The 24,449-nt window shown below is 36.8% G+C and overlaps 4 protein-coding genes across 7 annotated transcripts; 2 read left to right on the forward strand and 2 right to left on the reverse strand.

The window, feature by feature from the left end:
- The first annotated feature begins 1,300 nt into the window (after nt 1-1,300).
- LOC137805553 (uncharacterized) lies at nt 1,301-6,263 on the forward strand. The gene is made up of 6 exons (XM_090300136.1): nt 1,301-1,483; nt 4,806-5,060; nt 5,466-5,565; nt 5,648-5,685; nt 5,745-6,026; nt 6,096-6,263. The coding sequence occupies exons 1-6, from the start codon at nt 1,301-1,303 to the stop codon at nt 6,261-6,263; spliced, it is 1,026 nt and encodes a 341-aa protein (XP_090156262.1).
- Nucleotides 6,264-13,037: 6,774 nt separating this feature from the next.
- Nucleotides 13,038-15,888, reverse strand: LOC137805554 (uncharacterized). The gene is made up of 4 exons (XM_090300137.1): nt 15,043-15,888; nt 13,766-14,632; nt 13,575-13,682; nt 13,038-13,055 (listed from the first exon to the last, which is right to left on the reverse strand). The coding sequence occupies exons 1-4, from the start codon at nt 15,886-15,888 to the stop codon at nt 13,038-13,040; spliced, it is 1,839 nt and encodes a 612-aa protein (XP_090156263.1).
- Nucleotides 15,889-17,309: 1,421 nt separating this feature from the next.
- LOC137807143 (uncharacterized) lies at nt 17,310-20,899 on the forward strand. Of its 3 annotated transcripts, none has more exons than XM_068607620.2 (7): nt 17,310-17,506; nt 17,620-17,687; nt 18,819-18,928; nt 19,950-20,056; nt 20,218-20,267; nt 20,390-20,472; nt 20,569-20,899. In XM_068607620.2, the coding sequence occupies exons 1-7, from the start codon at nt 17,449-17,451 to the stop codon at nt 20,681-20,683; spliced, it is 591 nt and encodes a 196-aa protein (XP_068463721.1). In that variant the 5' UTR covers nt 17,310-17,448; the 3' UTR covers nt 20,684-20,899. The 3 variants fall into 3 exon arrangements, 1 of the variants encoding a protein (XP_068463721.1); XR_016519697.1 differs by having other exon boundaries at nt 17,350-17,506; nt 20,218-20,308; XR_016519698.1 differs by having other exon boundaries at nt 17,350-17,506; nt 20,218-20,298.
- Nucleotides 20,900-21,154: 255 nt separating this feature from the next.
- Nucleotides 21,155-22,774, reverse strand: LOC137807144 (uncharacterized). 2 transcript variants are annotated; one of them, XM_068607621.2, is made up of 3 exons: nt 22,536-22,774; nt 22,253-22,400; nt 21,155-21,300 (listed from the first exon to the last, which is right to left on the reverse strand). In XM_068607621.2, the coding sequence occupies exons 1-2, from the start codon at nt 22,652-22,654 to the stop codon at nt 22,271-22,273; spliced, it is 249 nt and encodes an 82-aa protein (XP_068463722.1). In that variant the 5' UTR covers nt 22,655-22,774; the 3' UTR covers nt 21,155-21,300; nt 22,253-22,270. The 2 variants fall into 2 exon arrangements, with proteins under 2 accessions (XP_068463722.1, XP_090156823.1); XM_090300697.1 differs by lacking the exon at nt 21,155-21,300 and having other exon boundaries at nt 22,050-22,400; nt 22,536-22,773.
- Between the last annotated feature and the right edge of the window lie 1,675 nt (nt 22,775-24,449).

Below are 24,449 nucleotides of genomic sequence, written 5' to 3' on the forward strand. Positions count from 1 at the left end.
TGCAACTTATCTCTTTCACAAGAACAACCAAATGCAACATCTCTTGTAACATCTCTTGCAATTCTTGTGTGAGCTTCTCTCTGTTTCTTCTCTGCCATCATGGAATCAACACCTCCCACCTCAAAAAGAGTCAAAACCAGAGCAGTAAGGTCTGGAGGAAGGCTAGAAGGATGGTTTTCTGGAGATAATGATCTTATTGAAAGGTATAGGTTTGAGACTAGCACCAAAGTGATAAACAATCCCAAAGTTGTTTGCTTTGATTGGCTGAAAAGCCAAAAGCTAGATAATGTCATAAGGTTGCTCAAAGATCAATCTCTCAGAAAGTTCTTGGAGATGAAGGGGAATATCTACCAAGATTTAATTAGAGTGTTCTACACAAATCTCAAATTTGAGGGAAACAACCTTGTCTCTCATGTGAAGGGTGTAGATATGAAGATCACGTATGATGTGTGGTCTAAAATACTTGTTCCGGCCGGTTGACCTGGGTCATCTCTACGAGTGGCTTGTCCTCACGAACTGGAGCACCTTCGTTCTGTCTTGTCTATGAGTACCTGGAAAAGAAGAACAAAGGGGCGCCCTCGCGGCCGTCTGCACTCTGACGCTCAAGTCAGCCAGCCAGAAACATCAAAGGTGACGCAACCCCGTATCGGAGCACTTGAACGAATGCTCTGAGGGTGGTCGAAAACTGTACTCAAGGACTAAAACTGTGTTGCCCTAATTGCCTTGTGCTCATAGCTGGGTGCGCCGTCAAGAACAACTAGGGCTTAGTGCTCTGTGTAATTATCAAAAGCGTACCTCTGCAGACTCTGTTCAGGTTACCTTTGTAGCTGGGTTTCTTCTCTCTCCAGGCTATTATGCTTTTGGACGCGTGGCTCGCATCCAGCCCTGCACGTGTCGCCATCTGGGCTGGGATAGCAGGTAGCGCCCAGCCCTACACGTGTTGTCATCTGAGCTAAGGCAGCTTGAGCGTCATTTCTCCATCGCTCCCAACCCTACACGTGTCATCATCGGGATTGGGGCAACTTAAACGTCATTCTTTGTGTAGTAACCAGCCGCACAGCTAAGTCTTCAGCTCAAGGGGAAACCTAGCACGTAATGCACTGTGAAACATCACCCGACAAGGCGAGTATCGGATGCAACAAGGTGCATCATCTCTATGATATCGCTCGTAGCGAATGGCACCCTCCTTACTGCTACGCCATGCGTGTTCTAACTGGGGAAACCTTGCCACCAACGAATGTCCACCTTAGGAATCCTGTCGCTGATGTGCAAGGTGTTTTCCCCAACCCACTCGACTTTCATGCCCCAAGCTGGTGCCACCATCGTCTTACTGAACTTACACGCTTGGAATTACCCTTCTGAGCCTTCGACAGCCTTAACTAAGTTCGCTGGGAGACCCGGCGACGTGCTCCTTGTGGCGGTGTCTAAACCACCCGATCTCCTAGCATTCTCATACGGCGACGGCGACTGCGACGCAACTCTGGTGACCGCCGGTTACGCACACCGGCGATCGGAGAACGCCAATCCACCGATCGGCGACTATGCCCACTTCCGAGCCATTCATCCTTTCTAGCTTACGCGTTCCATTGAGCACGCCCCACTCGAGCACGTGCAAGACACGTCATCACGCCTGATGACCTGGTCGGTACACAGCCCATGGGCTTCCCTTATCTGGAGTGCAATGTATAATCTTATGGCCACTTGGGTTCTAACTTGAGCGTTGTATCTCTCGCGCCATCATACTCCGTGGGTGCCCCTTTGACTCGACCATTTATTTTGTGCGGAGGGTCCCACAGTGCTGCCGCCCAACTTTAGGGCGATGTCTACACTCGGCGACGTCTTACTCGGCGACGTGTTACTTCTGCGCGATGCTTCTCTTGGGCGATGGGCGATGATCCATCTTGGCGGTGGCACATCTCGGCGATAACCGATCACTTATACTGCAGAACGTCGCTTCTACATACGGCGACTACGTTGACTTCTTGACCACCTACCTTTCTCTTGTCCACGTCATCACACCCGATGACCTGGTCGGTACAATACTCTGGCCTCAGAATCAACAAGGGGAACCTTGGAGTAGTGGAGGATTTCAACAAAGTCCAATACTACAAGAGCTGTTTGAAGAATCAAAATGCTCAAGTTAGGACTTGTTCGGTTGGTGGCTTGAGGCTTGATGAAAGGTTGCTGGCTCTTATTGTGACTTGGATTCTAACTCCAAGGGGGAGCAATCATTTTGTTCTTACAGAGGAGGACCTGGTGTATATCTACTGCATTATGAAGAAAATTAGAATAAATTGGATCCACATCATCAAAGAGCACATGCAAAAGGCAATGAGGTTAAGTGACTATCACTATCCATATGCTGTTTTGATTTCTAAATTTTTGTTGTATTTTGAAGTGAATCTAGAGGATGAAACATCTAAGTTGGTCAAGTCAACTCAAGAGTTGAACAATGGATCTCTCAGCAAAATGGGATTCACCAAAATAGGTGGCAAATGGATAAGCAAAGATGGTGACCTTGGTGCCTCATCAAGTGCTGCTGCAGATCTTGAAGAAGGTGAACATGCTGTTGATATGGATTTTCAACATGAAGATCAACCTGAAACACATCAAGATGTTGGACCCAGTGCTGGTGCTGGAAATCAGGAAGATGGAATGCCAACCATGTCTTCTTTTGAGAGATACATGGTCAATAGGCTTGATGGCTTTACGGAGAACCAAAGAAATCTCCATGATCTGTGTGTAAGCAACTTCCAGAGCATTGATAACAGGTTTAACAGCATGGATGCACGCTTCATGTCTTTGGATGAACAGATTGAGGCAGTCTAGAACCAGATTTTTTATCTTCAATATGCTGATAATGAATGAAGAGGAAAAACAACTGGTTGATATCTCGAAACAACCGATTGTTTTTGGTGTTGTATCAATTTCTCTGTTTTCTGCTTCTGCTTTTTAATTCTGTTGTATTAAGAAAAATTATCCTTTTTTATCTCTTCTTTTTGTCTATTTATGAAGACAAATAGGGGGAGATTTATGCTGTGTTTGTTTTTTCGTTATTAATTTCTGCAAAACAGTTGTATGGTTGAAACCTTTTAGGTTTTTGCTCTGATATTATGCTCTGAAATGTTGTTTCTGTTTCTGTGCTAACCAAATATCAGAAGTTCTATGCTTTGCTTAAAACTGTGCCTTGCAGGAACTGGTTCAGATTCAATCAGATATAACACAAGCATCAGGGATTTGTCTTCATCAAATAGGGGGAGATTGTTGAACCAAGTGTGTTAAAGCTTTGAAGAATCCAAACCCTTTGAAGGATGATGAAAGGTTGGTTGTGCTTGTTGTTGCTGAGCTGTCCTTTTAGATAGGATCTGGGGTAGATTTAATATGTAATCCACTCTTGATTGAATCCAAAGCATAGGCATTCTCAATCTTTTTAAATGAAAATTGTTTTTCAAACTAAGAGAAAAACAACTTGTTGTTTTGTCGAAACAACCAATTGTTTTGTAGTTAGGTGTTTTTAGAAAAGGTTGAAAACTGTTTTTATGGTTGACTTGCTGTCAAAACCAAAACAACCGATTGATTCATGGAACCAACCGATTGTTTGTTTTGGTACCATAAAAGAAAGCTGTTTTGTGCTTTGACTGAGCATTAAATGATTTTCTAACTGTTTACGCTCCAGTTTTTAATGCTTCGACCAATCTTTAAATGCAATGAATAGTTTGCTGAGATTATGCAACAAACAACTTTGTTTTAAATACAGTAAAACAGATTTGGGTTTTACACAAGTTTTGAGTTTTTGAAAAGTTGAGATTGCTTAGAGATTGAGTTTGATCAAAGAAGTGTGAGATAGGATTTTCTCTTGTATTGATTTCAGATTCGTTCTGTAACAAGTGTAATCCTTTGTATCTTTTGAAAGAACCTTGTGTGGCTGCTGAGAAGTGTTGTGTGTTCTTGAGGGGATCAAGATCAGCATTCTTAGTGTTGTTGTGCTGACCAAGAGAAGTGTGTGTCTTGAGGGGATCAAGGTCACTTCTTTGGTTGTGTTGTAAGTGATCTAGGTTTGATTGCTTAGTGGATTTCCTCAGTGGATTCTGAGAAGACTGGATGTAGCTCTGGGTTTAGAGTGAACCAGTATAAACCTCTGTGTGCATTCTCTCTATCCTTAATCTCTTTAAATTCAGTTTTGATATTTGCAAACTGGTACAAACAACCGATTGTTTTTCTAGTGCTGCTGTTTTTGCTTTGTGTTTTGGAAAACTGATTTCCTTATCAATTGTTTCTCGAAGTAATTTCATTCTTGAATTAAAAGTTTGCGAAAACCCTCTTTAAACCATTCAACCCCCCCCCCCTCTAGTTTAAAGTCATACATTCTTACAGTTTATACCAGCAAATCAATAACAGCTGAATTTAAATAAGTTTAAGAAAAGAAAGAGATACACAAACAGTTTATATTGGTTTACTCTTACCAAGAGCTACATCCAGTTCCCAGAATCCACTGGGCAATCCTCTAAGCAATCAAATACAGATTACACACAAAACCACCAAAGAAGTGACCTTGAACCCCTCAAGAAACACACTTCCTTTGGCACAACACACACCAAGAATATTGATCTTGACAACCTCAAGAGCACACAACACTCATTGGCTTACAACACCAGAAAATACAAAAGTATTCAGAACAAATTACACTTGTTTACAGAATGAACTGAAATCAATACAGATGTAATCTTATTCCACTCTCTCTTGAGAAAACCAAAGTTGAATAGTGAATGTTCAAATCTTATGTATGTGTTTATTGATGATTGTAGGATCGTGGTGAGCTGAAGGTCGTTTCACATGGGAGGAAGATAAATAAGTTAGGAGCACCTCATGAGCGAATAGAGGCTGTTGTAGAAATGTGTGGCTTAGGGGGTCTGCTTCAGGCTAGTTATGAGGTTTTAGACCGAGGATTGTTGTGTGGTTTTGTAGAGAGGTGGCATGCAGAGACTAACAACTTTCATTTACCGGTTGGGGAGATGACCATCACTCTTGATGATGTGTCAAATTTGTTGCATTTACCCATTGTCGGTCAATTTTACACGTAGGAAACCTTATATGCAGATTCGGCGATTGCTTTATTGGTACAAGCTCTCCGTTTTGACCGTAGAAATGCATCTGAAGAAACATGATACTGCCGAGGAGCTCATGTGCGCCTGAGTTGGTTAAGAGATGTGTACGAAGAAGCATGCTCAAGGAAGCAGTGGACTGTGGCTGCCAGAGCTTACTTACTTCACCTTGTCGGTTGCACTATATTCGCCGACAAGAGTGCTACATTAGTTAGTGTGTTTTATCTTGAATTTTATGTTGATTTGAGGTTGACCGGGGGATATTTTTGGGCGGGAGCTGCATTAACTCACATGTATGAGCAGCTAGGAAATTGTAGTTATGCAAACATTAAGCAACTAGCTGGTTATGCGACATTTTTGCAGGGGTGGAGTTATGAGCACTTTATGTCTATAAGGATGAGACGTATGAAACCACTGTATTCTGAAGACCAACCTCGATGTAGGATGTATGATGCAGGAAAAGGTACTTCAATTGTTGTTGTTCGATCACAATTAGATACATTGACACCAACTTCAATTCGGTTTTGTCCGTATGACGAGCACAGGGAAGAACGTCCATTCGAGTGGATTTCCTTATTCTCTGGTTATTTGAGGCTTGGAAATTGGACACAATTACACATGCCATAACGTGTTCTGTGTCAGTATGGACATACACAGATCATCCCTCACAACCCATCTGTACTTAGACATGGTGATCCGGATACAAATGAAATGGACCGTCGATGGTTACATTATGCTGATTATGTCATAAATGATATGGCAAAAGCACCTTATCCTGGCGCTTGCGTTGAAGGGTACATGTCTTGGTTTAGATTTGTATCACATCCATATGTGATTCATGTGGAGGATGATGAGCGTCCTCTACTGGTACCCTCAGATGCACGTGGCCACGGAGCACATCCTGAGGAGTCCCATACTGCTCTGGTATGCTTGTAACTTCATTAACGTATTAATGTGTTATCTTTTCTAATACTATGACATTCACGCTTGTAGGGTATTTGTCGTAGAATTATACAGACATTGCAACCATTACTTAATCATGGTGATGTCGTGGAGGGCAGCCCTGTTTGGGAAGGCATACAAGCAGCCATTATGTTAGCACGAGAAGCTACTGATGATAGGGATGTATATGTTAGGAGACATTCACGTAGGAATGATTGAACATGTATTAAGGATAATGTATTAGGATTCCTTTTTATGTATTTAAACCTTATCTATATTATTGATTGAGCATGTATTAGGGATAATGACGACGTATTTGAACCTTATCTATAATATTATTGAACGTGGATTTTAGTATTGTTAAGTTCTGAGCATTTAAAAAAAACATGTACTGCTTTTAACTATTAATACTTATATGTTCCAGATATTGACATCCATAGGCACCTGATTAACTTATGGATAAATCCATCCATATGCACCAATATTGGGTTATGGATAAATCCATCCATAGGCACCAATATTGGTTTCGGATATTCTCATCCATAAAAACAACAACGTGTTCCGGATAATTTCATCCATAAAAACAACAACGTGTTCCGCATATTTTCATTCGTAGGCACCATTGTGTGTATAGGATACATGCTTCAGCGCGCACAAATGCATCACAAATGTAGTCAATACATATATTAAAATATCCCAAAACAAAAATATTAGTTATCTATTACAAATGTTTAAGATTAGAAAAATCGTCTAATGTGTTAGAATATATGGCTTTAAACTAGAGGGGGTGAATTGTTTAAAGAGAGTTTTCGTATACTTTTCAACCTTGAATGAAAATACTTCAAGAAAACCTTGATTAAGAAATCAGTTTTTCAAAACATAAAGCTAAGACACAACACTAGTAAAAACAATCGGTTGTTTTACCGAAACAATCGGTTGTTTATACCAGTTATCAAATATCAAAACTGAATTTAAAGAATTAGGGATAGAGAGAATGCACACAGATGTTTATACTGGTTCACTCCAAATCTAGAGCTACATCCAGTCTTCTCAAAAACCCTGAGGAAATCTACTAAGCAATCACAACTTGATCACTTACACCACAACCAAGAAAGTGACCTTGAACACCTCAAGACACACACTCTTCTTGGCCAACACACCAACACTAAGATTGTTGATCTTGATCCCCTCAAGAACACACAGCCAATCTCAGCAAACACAAACGAAACTTGTTTCACAGAGTACAAGGATTACACTTGTTATAGAAGATAATCTGAAATGAATACAAGCAGAATCCTATTCCACACACTTTGATCAATCACAAACTCTAAGCAATCTCACCTCTTTGAAAAACTCAAAAACTCTTTTTAAAATCTTGTTAAAGATTGTTACTCAAATCTGTTTTTCTGAATTTATTCAAAGATGTTGTTTGTTATCAAATCTTAACAAACTCTTAAATTGCATTAAAAGATTGGTCAAAGCATTAAATGACTGGAGTGTAAGCAGTTAAATCATTTAAAGCTCAGTCAAAGATAAAACAGTTTTTCTGTTATGGTCCCAAAACAAACAATCGGTTGTTTCCTCGAATCAATCGGTTGTTTTGGTTTTAATAGCTCAACCATTTGAAAAACAATTTTCAATCTTTTTTCAAAACATCTAAGTATAAACAATTGGTTGTTTCGACAAAACAATCGGTAGTTTTAACTTAGTTTGAAAAACATTTTACTTTCACAAAGATTGAGAATGCCTATGCTTTAGATTCGATCAAGGGGTGGATTACAACACTCAAACTACCCCAGAACTAAACTAAACCAGCACAGCAACAGCAAGGACAGCCAAGGCTTCAACATCCTTCAAAGGGTTTGGATTCTTCAAAGCTTGAACACCACTTGGTTCAACAATCTCCCCCTATTTGATGAAGACAAATCCCTGGTGCTTGTGTTTGATCTGATTGAATCTGAAGCAGTACCTGCAAAAATACCATTTATACTATCCAATGCTTCTTATAGCAGTAGGTTAGATTTTTATATATTCAAAGCATAAAATATGATAAACAATCGGTTGTTTACACGAAACAATCGGTTGTTTTTATCAGCAGTAGCAGAAAACACTTTTATATCATAGATTTTAACAGATTATACAGTATCAGATAAAGATATACAAGAACCAATTAATTCTCCCCCTATTTGTCTTCACAAATAGACTTTAGCATGTATCAAAACAAATGTAGGAGAGATTATTAAGATCAAGGATACCTAACTAATTTCCTAAGAAGAAAAATCTCTCTTTTGGTAAAGGTTTTGTGAAGATGTTAGCTAACTGCAGTTTGGTCTCCACAAACTTCACTTCACAGTTCTCATTGTTTACATGATCCCTGATGAAATGATGCCTTATCTCAATATGTTTGGTCCTTGAGTGCTGAATCTGATTTTTGGTAAGATTGATGGCACTTGTGTTATCACACATCAAAGGAACCTTGCTGATTTGTAATCCAAAGTCTGCAAGTTGTTCTTTGAGCCACAGAATTTGTGCACAACAGTTTCCAGCAGCAATGTATTCAGCCTCAGCAGTAGAGAGAGCAACACATGCTTGCTTCTTGCTATGCCATGAGATTAGGCTTGAGCCAAGAAGGTGGCAAGTGCCACTTGTGCTCTTTCTATCTAGCTTGCAACCTGCAAAGTCAGAATCTGAATAACCAATTAAATGAATTGGAGAGTGAGAAGGATACCATAATCCAACAGATGATGTTCCTTTGAGATATTTCAGAATTCTTTTTGCAGCTTTGAAGTGTGACTCTTTAGGATTTGCTTAATATCTTGCACATAGACACACCGCAAACATGATGCCCGGCCTACTAGCTGTTAGATAAAGCAAAGATCCAATCAATCCTCTATATTTTGTTTGATCTACACCCTTTCCAGCAGCATCCGCATCCATGTAACAGCTTGATGGCATTGGAGTGCTTGCTTCTTTGCAACTCTCCATTTCAAATCTTCTTGAGAAATTCTTCACACAAACTATCTTGTGTAGCACCAAAGATGATGTCATCAACATAGATTTGCACAAGAATTATTTTTGTATTTGACTTCTTGATGAAGAGAGTCTTGTCTACCATTCCCCTTTCATATCCATGAGATAACAGGAAGTTGCTAAGTCTCTCATACCACTGTCTTGGAGCTTGCTTCAGTTCATACAAAGCTTTCTGCAACTTGAAGACATGGTTGGGATACTTATGATCTTCAAAGCCCGGTGGTTGATCTACATAGACTTCCTCATTGATGTAGCCATTCAAGAAGGCACTCTTGACATCCATTTTGAAGAGTTTGAAACCACTCATACAGGCAAAAGCCAGCAGCAGCCTCACAGCCTCCAATCTAGCAACAGGAGCAAAGGTTTCACCATAATCTATGCCCTCTTCTTGATTGTAGCCTTTGGCAACTAGCCTTGCTTTGTTCCTTGTGATCACACCATCCTCATCTAGCTTGTTCCTGAAAACCCATTTCGAACCAATAATATTCATTTCATTAGTTTTAGGGACAAGAAACCATACCCCATTCCTTTCAAATTGATTCAACTCTTCATGCATAGCTTCAACCCACTTCTCATCCTTGAGAGCTTCCTCAATTGACTTTGGTTCAATTTGAGAGACAAAAGTTGTGTGCCTGCAGAAGTTTGAGATGGAGCTACATGTGGAGACACCTTCCTTTATCTGCCCTATGATGTTATCCACTGACAGATCTCTAGGAATCCTCCACTCCTTGGGCAGCTCACTCTGTTGCAGAATTTCAATCGGTTGTTTCTGCGAATCAACCGGTTGTTTTTCTGCACAGATTTCCAGCTTCTCCAAACTGATGCTCTGTTCATCTTCTTCAGCACTGGTCTTTGGGATTTGATTGATTCTGTGATCTACCTCATCAAAGACAACGTGAACTAATTCTTCTACAGTCATCAACCTTTTGTTGTAGACTCTATATGCATGACTTGTGAGTGAATACCCTATGAAGATACCAAGGTCTGCTTTCTCATCAAACTTTCCCAAGTTTTCCTTTCCATTGTTGAGAACGAAACAGCTGCAGCCGAAGACTTTGAGATGACTGATGTTAGGCTTCCTTCCATTGAAGAGTTCATATGGAGTTTTCTTCAAAATAGGCCTTATAAGCACCCTATTCATCACATAACATGAGGTGCTCACTGCATCTGCCCAAAAGTACTTAGGAAGTGATGATTCTCTAAGCATTGTCCTTGCTAGCTCTTCAAGAGACCTGTTTTTCCTCTCTACCACTCCATTTTGTTGTGGTGTTCTTGGAGCAGAGAAGTTGTACAGAATTCCCATCTTCTCACAGAATTTACTGAACTTCTCATTCTGAAATTCTCCTCCATGATCACTTATAATAGAACCTATGTTGCTATTCTTTGTATTTTGCAACCTTCTTCCTAGCTTTTTGAATGCTGAAAGTGCATTACTCTTTGATTCCAAGAAAAGAGTCCAAGTGTACCTAGAATAGTCATCAACAATAACAAGAGCATAATAATTTCCACCAAGACTCATAGTTCTTGAGGGTCCAAAGAGATCCATGTGAAGAAGTTCAAGAGGTTTCAAAGATGGAAAAACATTTTTAATTTTGAAAGAACTTTTCACTTGTTTCCCTTTTTGGCATGCTTCACAAATGTGATCCCTCTCAAACTTGAGTTTTGGCAGCCCAATCACAAGATCCTTTGAAATTAGCTTGTTCAAATGATTCATGTGAATATGAGCAATTCTTCTATGCCAAAGCCAAGATTCATCTTGCTTGGATAGAAGACATTCAATTGAACATGGTGAAGAGATATCTAGAAGATACACATTATTAACTCTCTTACCTACCAACATTACCTCTTTGGTGTTGGGTAGACAGATTTCACATGTGTTTGACTTGAATATCACTTGATATCCCTTGTCACATAGTTGGCTAATGCTCAGCAGATTATGCTTTAGGCCTTCTACATAAAGCACATCATGGATTACCAAGATGTCTTTATCTCTTATGGATCCTCTCCCAAGAATCCTTCCTTTGTTGTTGTCTCCATAGGTGACATGACCCTCTTGCTTAAAGGAGATACTCAGGAACTTTGATTTGTCCCCTGTCATGTGCTTGGAGCATCCACTATCCAAGTACCACAGTTGCTTGCTCTCCTCCAAGATTTCCTACAAAAAATATTTTCAAGTACAAAGATTTGGTCCCCTTATGAATGTGGGTCCATTTGATTTACACTCATCAATTAAAGCTTTATTACCCTTAGGAATCCACTTCATAAGACCTTTAGGAACAACATATTTTCTGATTTTACAGAACCTCACAGAATGGCCTCTTTTCATGCAATAGAAGCATGTAACAATCGGTTGTTTCGATGGTCCAATCGATTGTTTTTCTGGCATTTTCGAAAATGATTTTGAAAATCTATCTTGTTTGTTTTGTGGATTAAAACCCAATCCAGCTTTTCCAAAAACACAGTTTTGAGATGCTAGAACACTTCCAAAGTTGAATTGGCCTTTAGAAAGCATATCCACAGTTTTAACAAGATAGTGGACCATCTTTTCAAGATTTTCGCAATTTTCGCAATTTTCACAAACTAAAGTATCACACTTGCACGAGGAGTTTTTGTAAATGATTTCAAGATTTTCAAAATCTGTTTTTGAATTTTCTAATTCCTCTTCCAGTGTCTTTACTCTGTTTTCAAGCCAGCTGTTCTTTTCTTTTAACCGATTGTTTAAGAGAGCCAATCAGTTGGCTTCTTCATGTGTTTCTTGAAAGGCTTGAAGCAATTGACCATAATTTTCAGAGTTTGAGGAGTTTGATGAACTTACACTACTTGAGTCATCCTCCTTTCTAGCCATGAAACAAAGGTTGAGGCTTTTCTTATTTTGCCTTCTTTTCCTTCTTGCTTGACTCTTTGTCATTGCCTCCTTTGATTCATTGTGTCCATGAGCAACCTTGAGTGTGTCCCACATATCCTTAGCAGTTTTGCATTTTGATATCCTGAAAAACTCATTAGTATCTAGTGCATAATCTATTATGTTTTGAGCAGTACAATCAAGCTTGGCCATCTTACATTCATCATTGGTCCATTGAACCAAGGTTTTGCAATGAAAGAACCATTCTTTTTAAACTTTGGAATGTAAGGACCATTCTCAATTGAATCCCAAATTCCTTGATCAATAGATTCCATAAAGATTTTCATTCTTGCTTCCCAATATTTGTAATTCAATCCACAGAATAAAGGTGGTTTGTAGATTGAAGCACCTTCCTCAAAAGATAGTTTTCCAGCCATAGAAAAAAGATTTTTGGATCAACTTGAATAACTTTCAAGAACCAAGCTCTGATACCAATTGTTAGAATATATGGCTTTAAACTAGAGGGGGGTGAATTGTTTAAAGAGAGCTTTCGTATACTTTTCAACCTTGAATGAAATTACTTCAAGAAAACCTTGATTAAGAAATCAGTTTTTCAAAACATAAAGCAAAGGCACAACACTAGTAAAAACAATCGGTTGTTTTACCGAAACAATCAGTTGTTTATACCAGTTATCAAATATCAAAACTGAATTTAAAGAGTTAGGGATAGAGAGAATGCACACAGATGTTTATACTGGTTCACTCCAAATCCAGAGCTACATCCAGTCTTCTCAGAAACCCTGAGGAAATCCCACAACTTGATCACTTACACCACAACCAAGAAAGTGACCTTGAACACCTCAAGACACACACTTTTCTTGGCCAACACACCAACACTAAGATTGTTGATCTTGATCCCCTCAAGAACACACAGCCAATCTCAGCAAACACAGAAACGAAACTTGTTTCACAGAGTACAAGGATTGCACTTGTTATAGAAGATAATCTGAAATGAATACAAGCAGAATCCTATTCCACACACTTTGATCAATCACAAACTCTAAGCAATCTCGGCTCTTTGAAAAACTCTAAAACTCTTTTTAAAATCTTGTTAAAGATTGTTACTCAAATCTGTTTTTCTGAATTTATTCAAATATGTTGTTTGTTATCAAATCTTAACAAACTCTTAAAGTGCATTAAAAGATTGGTCAAAGCATTTAATGACTGGAGCGTAAGCAGTTAAATCATTTAAATCTCAGTAAAAAATAAAACAGTTTTTCTATTATGGTCCCAAAACAAACAATCGATTGTTTCCTCGAATCAATTGGTTGTTTTGGTTTTAACAGCTCAACCATTTGAAAAACAGTTTTCAATCTTTTCTCAAAACATCAAAGTATAAACAATCAGTTGTTTCGACAAAACAATCGGTAGTTTTAACTTAGTTTGAAAAACATTTAACTTTCACAAAGATTGAGAATGCCTATGCTTTAGATTCGATTAAGGGGTGGATTACAACACTCAAACTACCCCAGAACTAAACTAAACCAGCACAGCAACAACAAGCACAACCAAGGCTTCAACATCCTTCAAAGGGTTTGGATTCTTTAAAGCTTAAACACCACTTGGTTCAACATAATGGACATTATTTGTGTGTAAACTTGCATTCGACTAGTGTAGTATGTTGACCAAGATTGGGTTGTAGGATAACAATGTGATGCCCACAATATATCTGTAGGTGGAATAGGACAACCAACTTTCAGCTTCACCTATAAAAGTAATAAATATAAGTTACATAAGTTTTAAGTTAGCATTATTAGTGACTTTACATTTTAATATATTTTGGGTATACCTGGACAAATTGATTTCCATGGACGTGCTCAATTGTAATGATTCGGTGTTGAGTGAAGTTACTTGGTGGTTGGGTTCTTAATGGAAAAATAGTCAATGATTGTATCATGGATAATGAAACCAAAATAGCATTGTACTGATTAGTAATAACGTATCCCATGTCTGGAATTGTCATCCACTTATCTGTTCCTACTTGCAAATTCAATTGAGGAACAAAGTTAAATGGTGAAATGCAAAGTACAAATGAAAGGGTCTTAGTCATTCGTACCATAGACATGTGGTCAACTAGAAGTGACTTCTTCAAGTATTCATATCGTTCATCACCACTAAACAGCTCAACATATTCTTGTCTCCATTCACTTAGTTCTTTTAACAAATTCATTCGAACAACAGCCCATGACTCCTCTCCCATGCCCAATTCGGCAACAACAACACGGTACCCACAATGGCCATCAGCCTTAACGTCCACAACATCAAGAATGTATGGATGATACCCTATAGGGAACTGATCAAAGAAAGGAATGGATTTTGGTGGTAGAATTTGTGGTAAGTGTCCTTCTATATATTTTTTAGTCGAACAACTATCCTCTTGCGAGTGTAAGAAATCCACATGTTCAAAATAAGAAGGCATTCGCTTAGTTGATCTTATGAATTTCGTAGGACGAACCATCTTTACAACACCTTTTGTTTTCACCTTAGCATGTGGTGCGTTAATAGATATCTTCTCTGGAAAGGCCATCTCTTGCAATTTAGTTTTGATGTTAACCTTACCTGCAACATCCAACTCTTTGAAACGCTTCGCGATCACCTCAAACTCTTTGTCAATTGACAACTCAGATGAATATTGTTCACCTGCAATATCTTCAAACTTAATCGAGCCCACATGACATGTACTGATTTAAGTGGTATGATACCCACACCAAATGAAGCCAATTGATACGCACACGGAAGACCATGAGTACACGTAAGAGTACATCCACACCGATTTTTATCAAACCCCACTAATTTGACCCTATCAAGCTCTTTGAAAATAAGGTTCAAAGCCTATTTTGACACAAAACCTAACAATTTTTTGTAACTTGTAACCTTAAACTGATGTCCCACCACATGAAGACTCTTTTGGAATGAAGCTTTGATTGCATTATGTTGTAAAATAATCATCTTATTGATCGAATCCCAACAGAAACATAAATCCCCCATATAATTTTGAAGAATTCTCTTTAGGATTCAGTGTGTCGCCTCAACACTGTTACTTGTTGTGTTTCCTAAGTGCATTACCTTATCTATCCATGCCTTCACAAATTTTTCTTTGTGTGGACGTAACCATGTATCCATCACATAATCAACAAATATAGGCCATGGAGAACAGACAACTTGAAGAGCATTGACACGATCTTCAAAGGCCTCAACAATATCACAATCCACAACAAATCCCCAAGCTTGCATTACTTGATCCCAAGCCTCCCTTAGATGCACCAACATTTTACATTTTGCTTTCACATTTTTATCAATGTGAAATCGACAAAGCAAATTATAAGCTTTAGGAAACACAATTCTCACTGCATTCATTAAGGCAATATCTCTATCACATACTACCACCCTAGGGTATGAATCAATTCTCAAAAACAATCCTTTAAGTCTATCAAGGGCCCACAAAAAAATGTTTTCCTTTTCTGCTGCTAGTAAACAAAATGCAACGGAAAAAATCAAACCAGTTGATGTAATCCCAACAACCTCAAGTAAAGGCATCTTATACTTGTTTGTTTTGTACGTACTATCCATCAACATGACAATATTAAACGAATTCACTAGCTTTACTGAATCTGGGTGTGTCCAAAATATATCCTGCACAACATTCGACACCTCTTCACACCTACACCAATGCACGTACATGTCTCGCTCCAGTAACAACATGAACTGTTGCATTTTTGTTCTGTGACCTCGTTGTGCTCTTCGGTGAACACACATTGCATTATAAACTCGCTTTATCGTCGTCACATTCTTCTCATTTATCTCTTTCATTGTTAGTAAAATATTTCTTGTCTTCACTGAAGTTTTAGTCATATCCTCCACCATAACCTTTTTCTCTAAACTTAACCTTCCAGCATACGGATGACCTACCATTGTCTCTGCCAAAACATGATTGTGAGATCCACAAATTAATTCAACCATCCACCATTGACCACCTTTGACTGGTTTGTCTCGCAATCTAAAAGGACACTCACACTTCCTACTTCCCAATCCACTTATATCTACGTCTTTTTTATATCGCCTGTATTTACCTCCTATCTCACAACCTAATAATACGAATGTCATCCTTCCTCGTTGGCCCATCCATGTATCCGACCTTAATATAACAATAACAAACCTAAAACTATAACCAACACTTCTCGCCCACTCTAACAGCTCATCTCGATCACGAAATACCTACAATAATATATGCCAAATTTTAAAATCATTCATAAACAATAACATTCAAAACCCCAACATTTACCATACCTCATTTGTAGTAAATGTCTCACTACACTTATGTGTCATATCTTCATTATCTAACGCATTGTAAGTTATTGACTACTCCATATCAACATCGTCTAATCCATCCCACACATTAATCTCTCCTGAAATTCCCATGTATGAGTCCTGTGTATCCATTCACAACGTTGGAAAAAAAATTTACTTAGCTTGCGGATACAAAAATCCATAAGTCAAAACATACACTTCCGCATTTCCACATCCAGAACATAGTAAACTATTTCGGATATGGATATCCATAATTCAAAAAACAACTACGGATATTTAAATCCATAATACAAAAACAAATTCCGGATAATTATATCTGTAATGCAGTGATATGGTGTAGAAAATGTTACTGACTTATGGACGCTTGCATCCGTAAGGTTAAAAGAAGACTTCCAGATATCGGTATTCATCACTACCTGAGCTCGAACAAAATGTGATCAAAAAAGCTTAAATTTGTTCTTACCTCACAACAATGTCAAAGTGCAAACGACCACGTCCACCACCACCGTAAATCCACGTCCTACGCAACTCAAAGCACCACCAAAGAGGAAAATCAACTTTATCTGCACCCTTCACAGTTGTTCAAAATAAACCTTCACAGCTTTTCAAACTAAAGAAGACAAGGGCATAGTTGGATTTTGAAAACTTCGTCGGGTGCAAGAAGCAAATGAACGGGTGCAGGAAGTAATTGTCGCTGAAAGATGTTCCCTCTGATTGTGGTTTTTCTCATTATTCAACAAACTATTTCTTCTTGCACCCCCATATCTTCTTCTGCCACCTCCATACACAACATGAAAATACATTTTTATCCTTCTTGTGTCACCCCATAGAGTAGTTTCATGAAAATAAGACTTCCGGATTATATAATCCAGAAAGTAATCATGCATATGAAAAAAAGCTATGTAATTCAGAAGCTAATTACAATTTTGAAAAATAACTTCCGAATTACGTAATCTAAAATATTATAGAGGGGTATTTTTGGAAATTCGAAAATATATGGAGGTGAGAGAAGAAGGTATGGAGTTGCAGGAAGAAAGAGTCTATTCAACATAATACAGGTGCCTCGTTCAACCTCTCGAGTTGTGTCTTTTTTTGTTCTGGAGTGAACATTTTTTTATATCAATTTTTTTCCTCTGCAATTTCTTATTAAACCCTAAAACCACTATGCTAAATTCCAAACTAGCTAGAGTCGGAGCTTCGATCGCTAAACACCTCTTTACAAGTACTTCTCCTTGTTAATTTTCTCTTCTCTACCTCCCACAGTTCATAGCATGAAGAGAACATCTAATTAAACTGAACCTATTCTAATTTTGTGTTTGTCTTTTTATTTGCCAGGGAACTGCACATCCTTGTGTGGAGTAAGATATGTTCGAACGGGAAGATGTCATCCCCTGCAATCTCAGGTTAGTAATTCAATACCCTAAATTTGGATTTTCATTTTTCTATTTTAAGCATTCGATTTCTGTAAAGTTTGGCACTATGGTGCTGGTTTTAGGATCTCAACATATAGCAACAAATAAGTGTGCTTGATGGATGCTTATCATGGGAGACACCAACCTGGTTTTTATATCTGTTTAATGAAAAAATTGGATAAACTATATTTTTTTTGCGATTGACTTATGATAAGTGGGTGTTCGTGTTTTGAAATGTGAAGCCATATTTGCTTTGATGACATTAAGTCAAAATAACTATTGAACTAGTCTGGATGTCTTTGTGTCAATTATGAAGCTTGGTGATATTGAATGAGTTGGGGGAATATGATAATGGCATTAACCTTTTCCATCAGTGCAAGGGACTTTCCTTCCACCCTTTAGCTAAAGGAGCCAACAAGTTTGCGGTTAGCAGAGGATTGGAAAAATTGGACCCTTGTATTTGCAATGTTTTGCTCTATTTCTGATACTGGTTATTCTTAAGATGAATATAATTTAACATTGCACTCTGTTTTTTGCATTAGTTTATTTATTTCATTTTTTTAATACTAGAAGGGAATTGGTTGTCTTTGAATTCTGGGAACAAAAGTAGCATTTTGTATTCGTAGTAACCCAGAAATCTGGAAGTCCTCTATCAATTTAATTACTTGGATTGGAGTGAAGACTGATTATATTACTGAGGGTTTATAATTCTTGACATTTTAAATATTCCCTTTGTCAAACAAAAAGGATAATTTGACACCCTTCCAAACAAAAAAATACCCATTTGAAAACCCATTTTAATAATATAATAATACATATTAGTGAGTTAAAAAAATAAAAAGAAATATGATTAAAATATTGATATATATATATATATATATATATATTGAGTTGTCCAGTAATTGTTTTTTTCTTTGTAGATGTCAAAATATCACATACCTTTGCCTGATTGACAACCATTTTTTCAAATGGTTGTGCGATCAAATTTTTTAGAAATTGTGTGTACGTTTGCATCAGGATTACAGGAGAAATTGTTTTATTAAATTTTTATATGGCATTGTTTTATGCTTATCTGTTTTTATGAGTAATTATTTTTTGTGTGTTTTTTTTAATTAATTTCAGCGGCATTCATTTACTAAGTTATACAAGGGAGCCATGATGGAAAGACATAAATTCCTTTCAACAATGACTACTAACAACACTATTGAGGAGGGGAGTGAACAAAAAGAAACGTGAGTTCTTTTTATTTGAGATGAAAGATTTATGAGAGTATGTGATCCTTTTGTATATGTGTAAATACCATGTTAATATAGCATTCAAAAACTTGCTTTGTGTTTGTGTTATAATTGTACTTTTGACGCATGTTTTTTTTTTTGTGATTAAGAGACACTCAATAAACAAAACATTGAATTGAATAAAAACCCCATGCAAAATTGGTAATTTTTTTAGTGTTGATGCTATATTTTGACACACAGCATCGGTACACTATGCAGACTAATTGTTAACTGCCAGTTTCTTGTTTCTAGCTAATCATATCATGATTTAGTCATTTAACAAGGACCCTCCTAAGTGTTATAAATTGACCGTTTCTCTAATTGTCTGATTTGTAGCTAGATAAGTGGTTGTTGAGATGAGAGTACGATATAAGGTTAGCGGCTGTGTAACTGCTTTATCATATATGCAATATTTTGATCCCTCAAAATAAAAGACTTAAGAACTGACATTTGAGTGAGCTTGATGGGAGTTTAATATATTTTTCTTCAAATGATTAAACTTTTCCAGGCATCTGAGTGAGAACTTCAAAGTGCAGAGAATGTTAATATCACATAAATATCGAGGCTTGGCACTCTGTTCTACCGTTTACATGTTTGTTGTGTAACCAACCATGATTTCATATTGTTTACCATGGGGGGTATGGTATGATATCTGAGCAGGAGTTAGGTTACTGTGTGATTCTGATACTTTAACCAAAATGGCAACAATAACAAAATCTGTAAGCCTCAGTTGTTATAGTTGGTCACGTTCCCTGAAAAATTTCAAGTCTATTCAGATGGAAATAATCCTCCTACGTGTCAAATGCTTCCCTACACCATTAGTGTTCAGTCAGTGTTAACTTCCGTTAGGACAGATTACATCATTACTGTCGTACCTTGCCATATACTTTATTAGATGACAATAGTTCATGATTTGAGTATATTAAAATCTTGCACAGTTGTCATTTTGCACCTTACTCTTTGAGGCAACATTGTGCAGGATATCTGTAACTTTTATTGATAAGGATGGTGAGGAAAACCATATCAAAGTCCCTGTTGGAATGTCAATGTTAGAAGCTGCTCATGAAAATGACATTGAACTAGAAGGCAAGAGCTTTAATTTTAGAATTTTATTATTTTCCTCAAGATTAATCTTCTGAATTCTGCTGTCAAGTAGGGCCATTTCTGAAGTGGCCATGCGTATTCATAATTGATTCAGGTTACTTTTCCTTTTGCTTGAGATGATTTCTTACTTGATGTTACTGCAGGAGCATGCGAGGCCTCACTTGCGTGTTCAACTTGCCATGTTATAGTCATGGTACATCATGGGTGATCTATGCAGTGGAAATGTTGCTTGAAGTTACTATTAATTTATTTTTTGAATTACAGTTTTCCATGTTTTCCATTTACAAGAGGGACAAATTACTTATTTTTGTGCAGGACGTAGAACATTACAATAAATTGGAAGATCCAACCGATGAGGAAAATGACATGTTAGATCTAGCTTTTGGGCTTAGTGAAACGTGGGTTAATCATTCATGAACTTAGGATTTGAAATGTTCATTTTCCGTTTTTACCACCCTCAAATTCGACATTGACCAATTATGGAAAATATGCAGATCGCGTCTGGGTTGCCAAGTTATTGCAAAACCCGAACTTGATGGAATTCGGTTAGCCATTCCTGCTGCTACTCGGAACTTCGCTGTTGATGGTTTTGTGCCGAAGCCACATTAGTAAATGACTTGGGTTCAATGCAAAGAGGGCAGCTGTCTCAGTTTTGTAGCCTCACTGATTTAGATAAATTACCATTTATTGATCACAGGCATTATAAATTAGTATTTTCCGTGATCACAGAGTACCTCTATTTATCAATTACAGAGAGAACATGGTGTAATTTTCGACGGGCTACATTTTGGATGTCAATAAATTCTTTGTACATTTTTTTACCTATAACAAGTGACTGTGCGAGCACCTCCAAAATATATGAATTTATAATAGATATGGAGGAAAACAAGGATATGGAGTCTTCACTGACGAGTGTTGATTCAAACCAAACCGATTGTAGTTTTCTTGTTTTGGTTAAGTTGCAACCTGACACAACAAAAGCTTGGATTGCAACTTTAATTGTTGTTCGGTATTCATGTTTGACATTTGTCTATCACAGTCAGATTTTAATTTCAAGATATTTTCAACATAAAACCAGAGTAAAATTAACTGGGAGATATTAATATAAATTGCCATTCATTTGTAGTTACTAACAGTTTAGTTGCTTGCAATTGTAGAAAAGTTGATAATGGTGGCTTGTGTGCCCTGTCATTTTCTGTTCTCTGAGATCCTTGGGGGAAAAATGCCTAAAATAAGAAATGTAGGAGTAAGGAAATGTCTTGAAAATATATTATAATTAGCAGGTTTGTTTTCACCTTTACTCTTCCGATTTTTTAAAATAAAAAAAAAACATGAAAACTAAATTATTTTTGTATAATTGAGAGTTAAAAAATTTGAAAGATCAACTAAAAATGGAAAAAGAAACGAAAAACAGTAAAAATACGTGCATATAATTGAAAATGGTACAACATGATCTATATACAGCGACTGTACACATCTATAAATTACCAATAAAGTATAGTTGGATTGGACTCAACTTGTGGGGGTTATTTAGAGAGGCAAAGAGGGGGTTTTGAAGCAACGAAGCAGTTTGAACTTTTTACTTGGTATATAATAACTAGTTTCACAAACCAAAGTAAAGTAATCAAACCCTTTCAAACACTGGACATTGTAATGGGTAAAAGTCATCATGCTTCACCTGGAATGCCCGAGAAGAGCATAATGAAGTCATGATAGCAAACTGAGTAAAAAGTGAACTTGAAAAACTATAACACCATATATTAATTGCGAAGTAATCAAAATTCATACCTTGACCATCTAAATATTCCTAAAATTGAACTAACATGTTGGAAAATAAATTAGCAGTATAAACACTAAGCATTGGTACAAAACGATGTGGTGAAGAATAACAGATACTGAGTTGCACGTAGAATAGAAAATTTGGATCGGTTATGCGACAAATAAACTGAAAATAAAAGCATAACAGGCATTGATATTGTACGCGAAACGGCTAGTAACAAATCACCGAAATTAACAAGCCGTTGTGTAGGTTTGTAATTGAATCTGTGACTTTCAAACTCATTCGAAGTTTAGTATAAAGCATAATCCATCACGGAACATCTAAAAACGAAGGAAAATTGAAACTGTTGCTTTACATAAATCTATGAAAGCGATCTGTAATTTTAACCAAACAACTACCTGCAATTCAATTATGTTTCAGTTGAGCTTCTTGAGGATGTTAGAAGCCCACCGCTTGACTCGTCCCCTGAGCGAGTAACCGAAAACCATTCCAGCAACAAAGCAAATTGCACAAAGCTTTGAGCACGTCGAATACGACACCGCGTGTCTGCAACGAACAAAACACACAATAATCATCTCAAGTTAAGACATCAAACCCTAATCTGTAAGAACATTGTTAAACAATGAAAACGAGTGATCTGAAATAAGCTTAGATAAGAAGCAAAGAGAAAGAGAGAAATACCTTGGAGGTCTGGTAGCTAAAAGAAGGGAAGAATCAAGAGGCGGCGGTGGTGGCGGTTGGATACGGTCGAAGTTCGACGAGTTGATATCGCCGGAAACCTTACTGACAGCACCAGCCATCGCTACAAAATGCAGAAGGCGCTGAGACGACGATGGTTGAACTATGCCGCTTTAACATTCCCCTTTTTCATTGTGTATTCATTTCGGCACATCTAAACGACGCCGTAATAACCATCCGGCTGAACCTACTATTATCTGTATGTATGTAAATTGAAACTAATAGTGGCTGATTGGTTGTGTAACAATACACATCTATTTTATTAAATTATTACACGCACATGTTTATTACATAATATTTATGTTTAATATTAAAATTTAAATAAATAATATTATTATTCGTAAACTTATATTAATATAAATTTATAATTTATTTTAATTAATTAATAAATATTGTACCTACTCGTCTTTAAGTCAGATATGATGTGGAATGAATATGCGAATTTCTAACTAAACCATTATTTTACATAAAAGACAATCAAGAAGAAAACGGCATACTCAATGAATCTTAAAGGAGGAATGACTATTTATAGAATAAATAGTGTTACATGACTAGTCCAAAAGACTCGTAACTGTCCACTCAGCATACCAGTTGATCAACCTATAAATATTCACTAAGTACAAATTCATTCTATCTCATACTCTTAACTCTCATATTATTAAAGAACATATTATCTTTGTGCAGCTCCTACGGACTTAAAGTATCAGAGAGTCTTTTGCAGGTGGACATTCCCCTCTCAAAGGAGACCAACCGAGTTCCCTGAGGAATACACACCATCTTCATTGAGTTCCACTCTCCGAGTTCATTTCTGGTAGGAACAAATGAGAATATACATAAACTATGTAAATGCACCTTATGATATATTGTGATCGAAATATAGCCAACATAATAATTATATATGGTAACAAATGTCATGCAAAATTATAACATATTTTTATATACATATCTTCTAAAGAAGAAAACAATAATTTACAAATTATCTTTCCTACGAAAGAATGTCAATTATGAATAAATTGCAAAATACACACATGGTTTGTGTAGACAAATGTATGAATGTTTTGTGTTGATGTCTTCATTGAATTGTAAGGACTTAATAACAAATAGTGTTTATTAAAATGATGTCTAATTAAGTAGAATATTAACATATATGTTTATGTGTCACACATAAATAAAACGGACAATACCTGATTTTGATATAACAAGTGTACTAACCAGGTTAAGCACAGATCCTTCAAAGTTGTGTGGTGCAAAAGTATAACTTGTGTTAAATGAATGAATGAATGAATAAAACTATATAACAAAAATTATGTTGTGTTATATAATATTTTTGTTACCTGCATCATTTATTGAGCGTGTCAAGTGTGGAATAGATGTCAATCTCATTTCTAGAACAATAGTGTCGTTTCTCCTCTCTCTATAAATTCTTCTTCATGTAGATAGTTTATTTTTCCTTTGTTCAATGGTCATTCTTCATCTTCTATTTGCAATATTTAGTCTCCCAAGTTTGTCTTTGTGGTTCTAGTGTTATCTTTTGTCACTTATATTGTTATGTAATCTATTAAAATGTGGAAAAATAATAAACATTAGAAAAATTATTTAAAAATTATAAAATTAAATATTTATACTTATTTTTAATTAGACAAATTTAAAATAACTAAATATTTACATTTATTTTTTAAATAAGATTATATTTTTTAATACTATTTTTTGATAATTGAATTATTATCTTTTCCTCCTCCTATCCCCCTCTATTTTCATGATTTTCTTGTTTCCATTTGATCCAACCTCTCATGGAGTCCATCACTTTGTTGTTTCATTAGTCTCTCCAAATGTTGTGTTAAGGCTTGCATTTGTACT

The sequence above is a fragment of the Phaseolus vulgaris genome, chromosome 3 (assembly GCF_051622355.1).
Source record: "Phaseolus vulgaris cultivar YP4 chromosome 3, ASM5162235v1, whole genome shotgun sequence".
Classification (NCBI taxonomy): domain Eukaryota; kingdom Viridiplantae; phylum Streptophyta; class Magnoliopsida; order Fabales; family Fabaceae; genus Phaseolus; species Phaseolus vulgaris.